The sequence below is a fragment of the Macadamia integrifolia genome, chromosome 4 (genome assembly GCF_013358625.1).
Source record: "Macadamia integrifolia cultivar HAES 741 chromosome 4, SCU_Mint_v3, whole genome shotgun sequence".
Taxonomy (NCBI): Eukaryota; Viridiplantae; Streptophyta; class Magnoliopsida; order Proteales; family Proteaceae; genus Macadamia; species Macadamia integrifolia.
Window position 1 is genome coordinate 1,705,931 of NC_056560.1, and position 16,178 is coordinate 1,722,108.

Below are 16,178 nucleotides of genomic sequence, written 5' to 3' on the forward strand. Positions count from 1 at the left end.
GGGATAGGTATGCTAGCAGGTCACCTAGGAATTAGGTATGCTAGCGCAATTTTAACCATAGGATTTGGTCATCTTAAATATAACCGTTAGATGAAGGTAAAAGATTTAAACTTTCACTCTACAACTGCTACATCTTATCTACATCTTCTTCTTCTTGGGCTTGGTAGATACGGCTGGAAAACTCTGCAACTCCTCAATGCTGGTAAATTTAGTGAGGTAGGATGACTCCACGGCGTTCAAAGGAGACGCCTTGGAGAGAAGTAGCGATGATTTGGATAAGTTGTTGCTGATCTTCTTGTTCTGGTAGCAGATCAAAGAAGTTTTAGCTGTGAATGGATTGTCTTCTCCAATTTCTTTATACCAGCAAACCACAGAAACAATAAATGGGTTCATGAAAATGTTCAAAATATCAAGATAAAAAGAAAAAAAAAAAAAGAAGAATGAACTGGGAATGCAATAGTTTTGAGACATAAATACAAATGCAAAATTTTAACAAAAAGCTTCTTCACCAAACCCTTCTTCTGAAAATTCAGACTTCCTCTGCATGATTCGAGTGAGACTCCATGAGGCTTTGCTTCATGATAAACTAAGATGGAAATTTCATTTATCAAAGAAAGAGACGATGACGGAAAAAACTATGGGAAGAACCGAAGGGAAAGCAAGAAGTGGAATAAGGTATGGATTTTAGATCCAAGAACGGGATTGTCTTCTTAGATGGAATTCTGGGCAGTTTTTCCGGCGCAAGAGACCTGCATTGAAAAAAGTGAAGATGGGTGAGGAACAAAGCAAACAAAGGCAAATAAAAAATCAGGAAGCAAACAAAAGTATTGAGTAATGATCCCTTTTTCTCTTTCTTTGTTCTTACATTCAAGGATGAGAGGAAGAAGATGAGAAAAAAGAACAGAGGAAGGCCCATAGGTGTTTGTGATCTCTGCATTTTCTTTTCTCAATCTCATGCTTTCTGTGAGTTTGATTCAAAGAGAGATACAATTACAAATTTAAAATAAGAAACAAGAAATATAATCAGGTTAATTATGGTTGCCATTAACAAAAACTAAGAGTTGCAGACGCTGAACTCATCTGCTTCTAATCTATAATTCCATGGTTGGATTTGGAAAGATTGCAGAAAAAGTAATCTCTTCCTTTTGGATTCTCAGACGGGTGTGAAATCCCTCTCAATTGCACGGCAGGCGGGGGCATGTAGGACAAGAGAGACGGCAATGGAGATTGACGAATTTGTGGAACAAAGGGGGAGCCGGAGAAAGGTAGAAAAATGGGTTGTAGAGTGGCGGTATTGGGAAGGTTATGTAAGGTAATATTTATGAACGGATGAGATCTTTTTTATTGCATCTAACGGTTTGTAGATGCTAACATACCTAATTCCTAGGTGACCTGTTAGCATGCTTGTCCTTTTCCCATAAATTTGTGTTGTTAATTTAGTTGACAATCACTTTATTGAATAGCCCACCCCTGCCCCCAAACGCCCCACCAAAAGAAAAAAAGTTAAAATAGTCCTGTAATACTTTAACCATAGAGCCGGTGATGACCACCATATCTTAGTTTCTCTATCTTTTGGCATTAAAAAAAAAAGCAGGGGATAGGAAATCGAGGTGCAAGAATTCTGAATCCGCACCACACCGACAATATACACCAAGGACATTGTCGCCATTGTCTGGATTCTATTTTAAAGCTTAAACAAGCAGTGAGCAGCTCTAATATCATCCGCTTGAGGCTTGAGGCTTGAGGCTTGAGCTGTAATTCCATTTTCAAAGGCGAGGACTCAAACCTCTACTAGAATCAAAGTTAGAAACCTATGATTTGTAATTTGCTTCTTGGCCGCTTGGGATTAAAGAGGGTTGCATCTGATGGTTTCACGTATTTTCAGGTTCACGTTGTATAGGTTCGCACAAAGCCAAGATAAAAATAAACACACTCATCAATGATTAAATATGCCATCATGTTGAGGCTGATGGGTTGAAACAGAATACTAAAAAGGTACATACTACCATCTCAAATTCTCTTCTCCATACTCATCATGGCGTCACCGACAACCAATTTCTTTCTTTTGGTTTACTCCCTCTTGTTGAGAGCATCGACATAAAAATCTTTAACGGTCGATTCACTGGACATCTCCCATTTTAAGTACAAAACACCACTAACCATAACAAGGTCCAGTTTAATCTTCCCTCCTTGCTACCAAACAACACAAAATGTCCCCCAAACCGTTGCCGTTTATTTATTCTCGCATAAAATTACTCGGTGAATATATATATAAAAATACATTGTGTGATATCATCGCTTCATAATGATGCTCAGCTGAACTCCATATAGAATCAGCACTGTACAAAATCTCCAATGAGATAAGGGCGCTGCTTCACAGGAAAAATAAGAAAATAGATAATGAAATGAACCGAAACAACCAGATCTCCAGAAGATCTGTAGGGAGATAATATGCTCTAGGACCTCCACTTACTACTGCAAAAGCATAGAAACTACGTTTCTTTTAACTTCCCCATCTGAAAATGGGAAGAATGGTACCAAGTCAAATGATCGAGGGATGCTGTGAATCCACCAGAACCCCTTGTACAGAAGAGCCAACCACTCACTTTCACCTTCCTACTGTCATGTCATCATGATCCAATTTTAACCAACTTCAACTGTTTATTCACACCATCATGATCCAATTCCAATCAACCTCAACTGTTTCAAAAGAAATCAGCATGTCAGGACAAGCACTTGCATATCTGCATTGCAATTTGCAGGCAGGAAAAAAAAATGTATTTTCCATGCAATTTTGAAAAAGAAAATGGAGGACAAACTCACAATATTGTTACGAGGATCCCTCCAGTAAAATCCCTGTAGGACAAACGGTAGCAAGTTGCAGGCTACAAGAATATAGATCATCAACGCATGCATCCCTATCCACTCCATCACAATTGTTGGGCGCCTGTAACCGTACACGTCAACCTGGATGATAAACAAGAGCCTATTAACGAAGCCCCCAACCCCAGAACAACAACAACAACAACAGCAAAAGGCAATGAAAAAAAAAACATAAAATCAGACAATAAAATAATATGAAAGGATCCCATAAGAGAATGATGACTGGAGAACAGACCAGAATGTAAATTCCACTAAAGAGGATGCCTGCTGCTCCAGCTGTGACACACATGTAACTAAATGTGTAGAGGACCTTATTTACATGAATTCCTGTAGCATAAAATCAAGGATGCTCAACAGAATTAAACTTAGTCTGCTGACTGCCATTATCCAAGTTTGGAAGGGGGGGTGGGGGGGGACAAAGGAGAAGAGAGATTTTCTTACCCAACAAATCCAGGGAAAAGCCCATGACGACTAGACCAGAGGCAGGAATAATCCATTGCAGGATCCTATCCTTGTGCTCCTGCATTTAATTACCAAGTTAAAAAATAAGGATGAAAGCAAAAAAATGATTACATTAAAAAAATTCCGTATGAGGGGAAAATGATTACTTTAATATGTACTATAACATGCCCATAATGCAGTCCAACGAGGCAAGTAACAACAGCCATGACTGAACTGCAACATAATAGATGAGAATTACATCCAGAAAAGGACATCAAATACCAAAAATAATATATTCAAGTGAATCTGGCACAGAAACCAATTTTTTTTTTAAAATAACCTTAGAAGTCCTTCAGGATCAAATGGCGCTTGACACCACGAAGGAGCATCAGGAGGAAGTGGACCATTATCGGGAGAGTTGATGCTGCATTGCTGTCAAAAGAACAATGAGAAACTTAAGACACGTGATGGTGTTGAGGGGTTTGGGTTGGTCATCAACAACATAAATTCAACAATAGAATGACATTATTTCAAGCAAACCTTTGTCCGAGCATAGACTGGTCGTTTATATAAATGCCGAACACCCAACACTTTACGGTCAATCATTCCAACAGCATTACAAGCAGGTCCAGTGTCCCCACGTACTCCACATTTGACCTCCAGAATTTTTTTGGGGATGGGGGTAATAATATTAGGCTGCTTGCCAGTAGTACTAAAATGCCGCTCCGGTTAGAAACAACAGAAAAGTAGGAACTCACTGAGAAGGTCTTCAGAGCGGCAGAAGAGTTCTCACTCTGAATTTGATATTCCCAGCCAGGAACATATAAACCATATAATAGAGCCAGGTATGCACTAGTAAGCACAAATGCCACCAACCTGTATAAATAATGAGATAGCATAGAATTAGAACTGTAGCCATGAGAATAAAGTATAGAGCCAATGCATTAAACAGTTGCATTTTTTTAACAACGAAAGTAATCCTCTGAAATCAGTAGGTTGTTAATATTGCTTTAAACTGGAGAGACTTTCACTCAATTATTATAAAGCTCAATCTTAACTAAACTCATAGCCTAAGCCTATCAGGTTGGCCTTCAATTCTGAAAATGCTTAGTTCCTAGGGTTGGGATTATATTACTAGTCCCAAAGCTGTAAAGTTGCACCAGAATTTGGTACCACAGAGGCCATAACCACAATATGTGGACATGAACAAGTCTATCCCCCAAAATCCAGAAACAGTAAATACATGAGTACTCCATAGCATACAGAAGAAATTCACAATTATACAATCATTTCCTACTAGATTGTTCATGTTCTATAAAGGTTAAAAAAATCTCCAAAAGAGCACTGACTGTCAGCTGTTTGATGTGGTCTAGATCCAGAAATTAGATTCCAAGGTTCATGAGTTGGTTATGCAAGTCATTGGGAAAATTATATGTGATCAAGAACAGCATTTATGTAAGAGGAACACAGGAATGTCCAATGCATGTCTGACACAACACAAGCAGACACCATGGAAAAATCTGAGGGGAAAGTGTCCTACAAAACATAACTCAATAGCCGACAAAATATCTTCAAGAAGGAGAAAGAATTACAGGTGATAAATACTAAAGTTCTAGAACATAAATACATAAGAAGCAAATGAAGTAAAACTAACCACTGGAATCGATATTTTGTCAGTAAGGATAATCCTGAATTAACATCGTCATCACCCTTTAGCCAAATCTCGCATAGTGCAGCCAACAGATATGCTATTGCAATTCTCTGCAGGAAATCAAATGTTTAATATTTAAAATTTTCCCCTTCCTGAGAGAGAGAGAGAGAGAGAGAGAGCTCTGCACATTTTGCTGAGAGGATAAAATGATCTGCTGCCAGATAGGAATACTTTTAATAGTACGAAATTGTGATTGACCCAATTCAAGTTCAAACACATACTTGCATTTCAAGAGCAAAGAACATATAGACATATTAGAAAATAAATAAAGAAAAACCAAGGCACATTAAAAAGCATACCTGCAAAATACCCATCCATCTAATTTGTTCCAGGTCAACTCCATAAGTCAAATCATTAATACCGTGAAAGTAGCCTCCTGTGAAGACAACAAAATTAGCAAAGGAAAAATTCATCTCTGATAAAGGAGAAATTCCAGGTATTCAACCATACATACTAAAACCAATATATAACTACAGAGAGATACAGTACCTTGGAGCACAAGACCTAACACTAGTAGTTTCAGTGCCCGCAGCACAGCCTTCCTAGTTGCAACAACTCTACATGATAATTTCTGCAACCAAAACTTGTTATTAGCTCCAGGATCATATATACATACAAAGTAGCTTATTGAATGATTATCCTGACGAATAGATGGACACTACTCTTGATGGTTATCATTTCCTCCAAAAGCTATGAGGTGGATGATGGATTATTCATGATGGTAATTATGTCCTTCAAAAGCTGTGAAGTGAATTGGAGTATAACATAACCTCTCAAATGAGGCACCTATGAAACTCACACAGAATGTTCAAAATGATTACTACTCTACCAAAGGCATGAAGGACTACTTTTTAATGGGAATTTTTTTTCTTCAGTGCAGGTTAACAGTTCATTCTTTAGTTGTTTAGGACAGGTCTTGGGAGATCAAAGTGTCACGACTAACAGGAACTACCAAAGAAGCCAGCAAGTGCAGACTGATTAAATTACACAAGCCGACAAAATTTTGAATATGAACTCAAGTTGCAGAATTATACCTTATATGTAAGTCCAAGAGAAACCCCAACTATAAACAGGAAAAATGGCATGACAAAATCTGCAAGTGTTACGCCGTTCCATGGTGAATGGTTGATTGCCGGAAGGATTCCACCAGCATCATCAACTAGTATCATAAGCTGCAGCAACAAAAAGGGTCTGTGATAAGATAACAATACCCCCTCACATGAGAAACCGAATACGCTGTGCAACATTCCTGGAATGCTAATATCGTAAACATATAAACCCATGTAAGGTTGAATAGCATTTCTATCCCCTTTGTTTAATACTTTAATTACATGAAAAACCAATTCTTTGTATGACTGAATCTACAGTTTCCATGCCAGCATTCTTTTTGGGTGCAAGTGGCTGTGCTTGGAAGGCAAGGAAAACTGTAATCTAATTCAGGTACAAAAAATCCTACTAATACACATTATGCATGAACAAAACTTTATTAACAAGTAGTAATAAAAGTGTAGAACTACAACCAAATGAAATCAAAGCATTTCATTTTGGATTTCATGGCATAGGGTCAGGTTGACTTTTTCTTTTTTCTCTCAGGGGAGGAGAAGTCAGAATACCAGCTTGTTTGTAAAACATGTAGGAAGAAACCACTTCATCATGCCCCATGGAGTTGTGAAGATCTCTGCCCTAATTGCCATTATAATCAGTGCGCCTCTGTTAACTATGTTCGTCCATTCAAAAAAAAAAAAAAAAAAAAAAGAACTGAGGCCAAACTTCAGTCCACAAGGTTGTCTGTCAATTCTCATTACAATCTGAATCCTTCTATCTAGTCCTTGACTTGGCAGTTGGTGGGAAACAAGACCTCCACAATCCCTCAAATCAATCAGCACCCTCACTCGGGATTTTTGTGCACTCTTTGGCTATTTTCCATCTCTTGAGAAATAAGCAATAATCAGATCTTCAGCTATCCCATGCAAGAGAGCACTTTCTTGTGGGACCTCCCATTGATTAAAATGATTAGAAGACGTGTCATTACAGATACACTGATGCAGCTGGACTTGAAGAAGAGTATAGGATGCTTGGAACACTTCAATTGTGTTTCTTAAAAAAAACTGAAGTCCTAAGAGTTTAAAAAATAAAAGAAAACCCAAAAAGAAAGCTTGTTATCAAATGATACATAATACGATACATTCAAAACAAGGCGTATAGTAAGAAAGGAATAGATACCTCAGAGGCAAGTAGGCTAATCTAATCAATGGACCCTCTATCCTCTCTTTTCCATCGAAATGCGGTTCGTCTCATTTTATGATACCGAGAGAATTAGAAATCCTTTATTTTGCAACCACTGATCACTCTTTTCGATTTTAAAATAAATTCTCTTATCAATATAAAGTTTCTGCTAACACATCGTCCCCATCCATACGGAAAAATAGTTGGATCTATTAAAAAAAGGATAATCCACTCATGGAGAACCTTCCCGCATCAGGCACTAATATTATAACTACATATATAGTATAAATCTAATAATTTGAATAGTGTAACCATTTGAAATTCTACCCACCAAAAAAAAAAAAAAACCCAAAACAAAAAAAAACATTAAAATTAATAATTGGAGTAAATGCAAGAAATGTAGTGTTTGATTTTAGATTAAAAGGTATCAATGCATAAGGTTCGTGGACAGTCGTAGCCAGACCAGGATGAAATCGCACGTAAGTATCCCAGTAAAGGCCTATGTTGCCTTTCTCCATACCTAATAATGGATCCAGATAATGTCATAAGCTTTTTTTTTGCCACATGACAGATTAGAATGGACACGGGTAGGTCCTATGATAGTAGAATGCCATACCCTCACAGGTCAAATTCAAAAAAGTGAATAATATGTTAACTTGAACAAATGTTTCATAACAATACAGTAATGTCATTTCACTATAATAGAATATGATAGCATTTCTGTAATGCTGTATAACTTCTGAATCACTTTCATGCAGTTTACCTTCCTTATTTTGGGAGGAAATGTGAATGGTCGTGGGGTCTATCACAGACCCATCACTTTGCTGATGTGACAAGTCATCACGCTCCCAACTGTCACTAGAAGCTCATAATACAAGTTATGATAAGAGAATAACACACAGGCATCCAAGCCATTGAATCAGTGGAGATCCATCGTGGGTCGCACTGATACAGTGGCTGTGGATCTCATGCCTCAGCGGAAGCTAGCAAAATCCAAAGGGCAATGAGAAGCTCATAAAAAATTAGAGGGGAAAAAAGGAGTGGTTTTGGTGGGTGGCAACTCATGAGCAAAAGCGTTAGATGGGGGCCTAGATCTGCCATATAGAAGATCATGTGAGGTTGAAAATTTTATGAATGGGTAGACCTCAAGTTTTCTTGCTCACGTGTTAAGTTTCAGCTCAATCCAAGTTGGCCATGTGGCAAAACAAAGCAAGGAAGAATCCAAGACTTCCAAAAAGGTGCATAGAACTACAAGGGATGCATGGACATATAGGTAGTAGATGGTAGGATAAATGATTAAATTAGGCTGAAATTTGGCATGTGGACTATTAGACCATTTCCTAAATATCAAATGATCAAAATTGTTGCATCACTCTTCCATGTGGCAAAAGAGCTGGCTGCACCCACCCCATCAATTTTATCCATCGATCACCGATAAAAAATCTTACACACACACAACAAAAAAAATAAAATAAAATAAAATAAAATAAAAGAAGAAGAAGAAGAAGAAAGAAAGAAAGAAAAGAGGGTCAACCAAAAAAAATATTCTGTAAAACAGCATGGACTACTGGAAGGATTTCAATAAATGGGGTAGTGCCTTATGCACCAATGAGGAGTGGTGGAATGATTCCATACATAAGTGGGTAGCAATGTCATTTCACGTGAGGAGAAGAGAAATAGAGAGAGACTAGTCATAGCGTACCCTCCTCTGGCAACTCAGAGAACATTTGCCACTCACACAATGATGTTTAGTGCTCCTCACTGCTTTCGGTGAAAGTTCAACGGTTCTTATTAAAACCCGGTATGACGCGGTCCATGTAGTTGTGAGGTCAGAATGGGTCCGAGGGACTAATCAGGCTGAAGGCCTGGATACCCATCGTTAACAAAAAAAAAAAAAAAATACATTGAAGAACAGATTCAGTAGCTGGGTGTCTCTTTATATTCCCTCTTTTTTTTTTTTTTTTAATATTTTCCAAATTAATCCCCAATGATATGTAAAAAAATCCCCAAAAGAGAAAAAAGTCAAAAATAATATTTTTAAATAATATAATATAAGATTATGGCCCATGCATCAAATATTAATATTCAATTAATAAGACATGAGTTGGTCCCACAATTTATATGTGTATATATATTTTTCTGTGTCTAGTATTTTTCAAATCTAAGCATTTAAAACGTGTACCTTTTTTTTAGGGCTGTCCTCAAAAGTTTGACAATATATTTTACCATCCCATTCAAATTTTGAGCCATTTTAAACATGTTGTGCCGAATAGCCTTCTAGTGTAGGGGTTTAATGAGATATTTAACTCTGCCAGTAGACAAGGCATACAACGAGTTTAGGTTTTAGATCTATCCATCTCCCACCCTTTCCAGTCTCCATCATAGTTAGTTAAAACGAGCTTTAAATGCCCCCTTTTTTGGGCTGTTTTCTAATTTGATTCTAATGATACAGCAAAAAAATACCCCAAAAGTAGCAAAAGTGTATATTATTGTTCTTTTGGTCTGGTATTTTTTGAAATCTATAAGTTTAAAAACTGTACCGTCTGTTTTTTTCATCTTTTTCTTGTTCTCAAAATGTTTGAAGTATTTTTTTTACCATGCTGTTTGAGTTATGAGTTGTTTTAAACAAGCATATTGAACAAAGTTTTTTTTGCCATTTTCGTTTTAATGAACTATGGTCCACGTCCACACCTTAGGACTGCAGGGCATCTAACGGAATCCTTCCATTCAAGATTTTAATATGGATAAATCTCACTCAGTTGAGGCCAAAAGAAGACACGTCAAACGTAGAAAGTCCACTAATTTTATCGAGCGAGGGTGTCCCGTACTGCCAGTGTGGGAAGGAATCGGCATGGGATACCAATGGCCGTCTTGAAAAAGGTATCACTCATATGGGACCCATATATTAAAAAAAAAAAAAAAAAAAAAATCTATGTGAGGGGAAAAATGCACTCTGACAGTGTAGCATTCTTCTTCCCAATTTGAAGTTATGGAGAAAGTTTTCCTCCATCCCAAGTGATGTGAGGCTAGATCCATAGTTGAAGATATTCTTTCTTCACCATTAATAAATCACTTTGACCATGGGTGAAGAGAAACTGGGTACTGAATTCTGATGACCAACAAATAATGTGATATAAGAAAAGAATTAATTAACTAACCGACATTATGAATTTCTACTTTCTTGTAAATTCAAGAAACACTTAAAACTCGCAATATCGGTAAATCCCATGTAAGTTTAAAGAAAAAAAAGGGGGATATACGGCTAGAGATAAATGTCAGTGACTTCGCGTTGATCTTCTTAATGATAGAAACTGAAAAGAGAATTATCAAAACAGAGGCTGCAAGCAGCAAAGCCCGTTGCATCGCAGAGAGAGAAAGAGAGATATATATTTCGCAGAAAGGGGATAGGAATACGCTGCGGCAAAGAAAAATAGAGGTTGTTTTGGCGGCAGATGCATGACAAATTAGTTCCGAGAGCTCCAAGTGAAGATTAAAATGTAAATGGTAAAATAACTGTTAAATCCTACAGATTGATGGAAATCTTCCATCTTCTCTCCTTCATTTTGGATAACAAAAGACGAGCACATTATTTACTGTGATGCGACAGAAATGGCAAAGCAAAACATCTAATGCTAGCACACGGTAAAATGAAAAAAGAAAATCCCTCTAGGAATTGGGAAGAATTTTGCATCCAAAAGAGTTAAAGACAGTGGAGAGGCTTAGATCTGCATAGACGTTTGCAGTCTGTTCGACTAACCGAACCTTAAACATAGAAAATGAACAAAGTCATACATCCAAATAAAGGAACTAATTCTCAACTAAAAGATCCATCCGGGCGGTGAAAATATTTGGAAGAGTCGAGGGACGACAGAATCCACACTATGCACACCGGTCGAAAAAAAAAAAAAAACACGAGAGTTTCGCGACACACATACTTCTCACTTTGAAAGCAGATGATGCAATCAGGATGCACAAGCAGGTTTCATAATACAGTAACCAAATGCACCAAAAAAGAAATATGACAGGTTTTCAGAACAATAGGCAGATGTCTTACAGCGACGGTGATTCCACGGAAAACGTCCAGAGAAGCAAGGCGGCGCTTGGAAGCTTGGTCTCCGCCTATTCCAGAAAAGATGACGGGCCTCTGGTTGTCACCGGCATTGGATTTCGACATGGAAATCAACTGATTAGATTCCAATTTATCATCCGCGTAGCCATCCTCCACGGTGACAACGTGTTTACTGTCATCCGCAATGCCGTTGTCTTCTCCTTTTATAAGCTCATACATCCCCATCCCAATCTTCTGTCCTGCGCGCCTGAATGAATCGACCATAACAAGGAAGAAGGATCCCAGCATTGACAAGATCAAAAAATCAGTCACCAGAGAGAGAGAGAGAGAGAGAGAAAGTTCCCCCCTCTCTTTTTTTATTTCTTCGATTTCTGAGGAGCGACTTAGATCGAGAAATGTGGATCACTTCGATGGATCAAAAACAGAGAAACCAAACCCAGGGAATAAATTCCACTGGCATTGCAGATTGTTAGCAGACGAAAAGAGATGGAAGGAAGAGGGAGAGACGGTCTCCCTCTTCCAGGCTTCGCAAAGGAAGCTCAGGCCCTTCGTTAGAGAGAGAGGAGAGGTTTTCAGTTTAGAGGAAACAAGAATGACTGGAGACGACCTTATTTCCCCCTGTAACCGCCCTGTTAACTCTTGCTCGATCGTTTCTCTCCTTCCCCTCTTGATACTTTGGCAGTCTTTATATATGCAGTCATGCGGTGTATGCGAAACAGTTGGGGTAGCGAGTGGGGCGGGTGGGGGGGGGGGGCCCCGGGGAGACAGAGATGAGTCACCGCATAATCCTCGACACTGTGAAAGCAATATAAGAAAGAAAGAATATTTGTCTTTCACCGATTCACCGTTTGAGCTTTTTTTATTTTTAAAAGTAAATTCCGTATTATATAAGATAATATTTGTCTATCACAATATTGGATTTAGTTCTCGGGTATTGATATAAATACTGATACCGATACGGATCCCGATCCTAGCCTGTAGCAGTTTGGAGTGTAGACGGTCCATTTTACTGCTATTTTTTAATAAAAATAATTTTTTTACCCTTATTTTGATCCTGATATGGCGATACACAATCCCATATCAGCCAGGTATTGGGATTGATCTCAATTAATACTGATATGATGCGGTTAATATAATCGAAATCAGGATCACAATTCATGTTGGGTATATCCACTCACCTCTAGAATTCTAGCTCCATATTGATGTTGATGACAACAAACAAATGTAATTTCTAATGAGTATCTACCAAATGATATGTGAATGTAAGAATCTTAACATGACATAGACTACAAAGTGTGTAAAATACTAGAACTCAAGATCTCTAATGTGAAGACATAAATACCTCTTGATGATCATGTTGACCTCAAGCATCAAGAATTAGACGATGTCAAGTGCACAAGATAATGTGAAGATACAGAAGGACAAGTATACATGTGTAAAGTCTTGTGTAGAGTATTTTTGTAATTAGAACACATTGCACGCACTACACTACATGGCATATATGCATTATATAGTATAACTCTAGATGGTGCTCATTTACAACACCATAAGACCCTGACTGTGTTGGAAATGCCAACTTACATCCCTTTGCTCAAATAAGTAACAAGTCCTGACTTAAAGGTATTTTAGTGAATTTTAAGTCAACATAAACTGGAAAAATGTAGATCATTGAGTTGTGGAATCAGCACAATTTAAATTAGGTCAACTGGACTACGTATGAGGAAGTTACAACTGTTTGAATAACAGCAGTCAGTCAAGCCAAAAAGACAGAAGCTTGTCGACAACTATCGGTAAAGTTCTGTGATCAGCGATCTCATCAAACACAAGCCAACAAAGGCCAACCGATAAAAAACTGGATCCTACCGGCACCTTATCAGTTGCCTCCTGGGAAGATCCCGATTAGCCGAATGCCTACCGGATGGTCTGAAGAGTTTCAACGGCTATATATATATATATATATATCTAACGGATCTATTTCACCCAACGTTTATATGATCCAATAACAACCAAGGGAGAAAAATGCCCGTTAAGCTACATTTCTTTCCCAAAATTGATTTTCTTCTGACGTAGTTTAATCTTAATCACTCATATAAATACCCCATCTATAGCTTATTAAATTAACAATTAATCAATCAATTGAGCATCATTTACAAAAGCTAAAAAGTGAAGAAAGGTGGTAATATGTTGAGTTCTGTTATTATGTGTTCTCCCAAATGAATAACTTAAATAAGCCTACAAGTCTTTTACATCATTCTACATCTATTGTGAAGACAATTAAGGTGCATGCTTATATTATCATTGCATATTCACATCACACATTGCACAAGGTAAGTCGAATATTTTATTTCACTTTGTTTTTGTATTGGCACTAGTTCTAAACTGCACTTAGGATTGTCTGGGATTCTCTTATCCAAAAAAGGTTGTAAAAGTTATTCAATACCTTGAAAGAGATTTGTAAAAGTTTTTCTCTACCTTGAAAGAGATTTGTAAAGGGTTTTCTCCCTATCTATTGTATTGAAAGGGAAGAACTAGTGGAGAAGTGGACTAAACTCAGGTTGAGTTTAATCACTATAAATCTTGGTCTTGTGTGATTGTAATTATTTTCTATATCCTGCATTGTTATTTGCAATCATATACTTAGGAATTTAATCGAAGAATTTATAAAATCTACTAGTATAAACTATTCACCCCCTTTAAGTTATTTCAATTCACACCCCTTTGCACTGCATGAAAATGTGACTTGATCCTTTCAACAGTTGGAGAGAGACAGAGGGTATTAATTGGGATTTTTTTTTCACTAATCAATATGGTACAAGATGCGCCAATCCCATAATCGTCCTCTCTGGCTAGCAAGACTAAATCTGGGTCCCTGCTTATTGGCTCAACATGTTTCGTATTCCTTAGACCACTCTTCACCAATTGAAGCAGATGATGGCTAAGTTCCTTTGGTGGGGCAATACTGAAATAGGGTCCTATAAGGTGGCCTGGAGCTCGGTGTGTACACCCAAAAGAGAAGGGGGATTGGGTCTGCGTCGTTTTGCCGATTGGAACATGGCTGCGCTCATGAGACATGTTTAGAGTATAGCCTCAAAATCTACAACTTGTTGGACTCAGTTTGTGGAGAGTAGATGGTTGAGATCTCTCTCTATTTGGTCTCTCCCAACTCCCACTCATTGTTCCAACACTTTTAAGGCTATTCTCCTATCCCGTGATTATGCTATGAAATGTGCTAGGAGCTTGATTTGTAATGGGAGTGATACTCTTCTGTGGTATGATCTGTGGCTCCCTGATGGCCCTCTTTACACTCCTGGCACCTTGATTGTGGAAGCGTTGGGGCGGCTCGATACCGATATGGTGGCTGAGTTGTTATTGGATAGTGGTAAGTGGGATTCTAACACTACCGATTCTACTATTTGTAGGAGGTGGTCAGAGGTCATCGCCACCAGGCTTCATCCCAGTTTTTCGCAGGACAGCATCGTCTGGACTCCCACTCCTTCAGGCCAGTTCACGCTCAAGTCAGCTTGAGAAGTGGTCCGACCTCGGCACGATATGGTTAGTTGGCACTTTTTGGTCTGGTTTGGATGTGCTCAACCCCACTTCTCTTTCATCATCTGGTTGGTCATTCGGTGTCGACTTTCTACCAAGGATAGAATTGCATCTTGGGGTATATCTGTTGACTCCACATGCATTCTCTGCAAGGATTCAATTGAGGAACTTGATCACCTTTTTTTCAGCTGTTCTTATACTTCTGTGTTGTGGTGTAGAATCTTGGACATGTGTGGCTTCAAAATGGAATAATTTATCCTCTTGGAACAATGAGGTGGAGTGGTTGTGTCAGCATTGCAAAGGGAGTTCTATGATTTCTTTTGTTCGGCGTTTTTATTTTCAGGCCACGGTATATCGGATTTGGTCCAAAAGGAATAGTAGGATCTTTGGGAAGCAAGAGATTGATTTGGATGGATTATTCCACCGTATTATTTCTGATACTCAGGGTCAATTTTCCCATCTTCAACATAGCTATTGATTCCTCCCTCCACAAGGATTTTTTCCATAGGTGGAAAATTAAATTAAAATTTTCTCCTCCAAGGATAAAACTCTTTTCATGGCCTTGCCCTCCCTCTTCTTGGGTCACTGTGAATTGCGATGGTTCTATTAGAAATGGAATGGGTGGTTATGGAGTTTTGGCTCGTGATGCTGGTGGATTTCCCCTCTTTGCCTTAGCAGGTGCTATGGAGTGTGGCAATATTCTCTATATGGAGCTCCTTGCCATCGAGAAGGGCTTGAAAAAGCCCGTCTTATACATTGCTCCCATATTCAGATTTGGTCGGACTCCCTCATGGCTATTTAGATGATTATAGGGCTATCGGCCTTCTTGGTTTGTTTTTGATTTACTTGATGACATATTTGTTTTGACTTCCTTCTTCCAGCAGTGTGTGTTCTTCCACCATGTTCGTGAGATAAATTCTTGTGCTGATTTTTTGGCGAGTTTTCTTTGTGTCCCTCAGGAGATTGATCTTCTACTAGGTGACCTTGTAGCGCTTTGATTCGGGATGATGCAGTGTATCTTCGGCTGTAATTTTTTTCCTATTCATTAATTAATTATATTTCTCCTTGCCCAAACAAAAATAAAGGTAAAAAATAAACAAAGCTGACGGTAAGGAGCAGTTTTGCCAAATCCCAACCTCTCCACGTATGAGTTGCAGGTTATGACCACGATCCACGATAGCTTCACCATTTACATACGCTTTTCCTTCTATCTTCCAAGAAAAAAGGAAGAGAGAAAAAAAAAAAAAAACGTTTTCAGGGTAATTTACAGAACAAAACAAACCACGCCATTTAATTCCAACA

At 38.2% G+C, this 16,178-nt stretch overlaps 1 protein-coding gene and 1 long non-coding RNA gene across 2 annotated transcripts; both read right to left on the reverse strand.

Moving 5' to 3' along the window:
- Positions 1-91: 91 nt before the first annotated feature.
- On the reverse strand, positions 92-1,466 carry LOC122076587. Its single transcript, XR_006139538.1, has 2 exons — positions 866-1,466; positions 92-749 (listed from the first exon to the last, which is right to left on the reverse strand). It is a non-coding gene; the product is annotated as an uncharacterized LOC122076587 (long non-coding RNA).
- Positions 1,467-2,211: 745 nt separating this feature from the next.
- Positions 2,212-12,002, reverse strand: LOC122075384 (heparan-alpha-glucosaminide N-acetyltransferase). Its single transcript, XM_042640374.1, has 13 exons — positions 11,316-12,002; positions 6,070-6,207; positions 5,525-5,606; positions 5,335-5,411; positions 4,979-5,085; positions 4,083-4,200; positions 3,865-3,981; positions 3,665-3,756; positions 3,492-3,558; positions 3,325-3,403; positions 3,119-3,210; positions 2,824-2,967; positions 2,212-2,700 (listed from the first exon to the last, which is right to left on the reverse strand). Exons 1-13 carry the CDS (start codon positions 11,616-11,618, stop codon positions 2,674-2,676), a joined length of 1,443 nt encoding a protein of 480 aa, XP_042496308.1. The 5' UTR covers positions 11,619-12,002; the 3' UTR covers positions 2,212-2,673.
- Between the last annotated feature and the right edge of the window lie 4,176 nt (positions 12,003-16,178).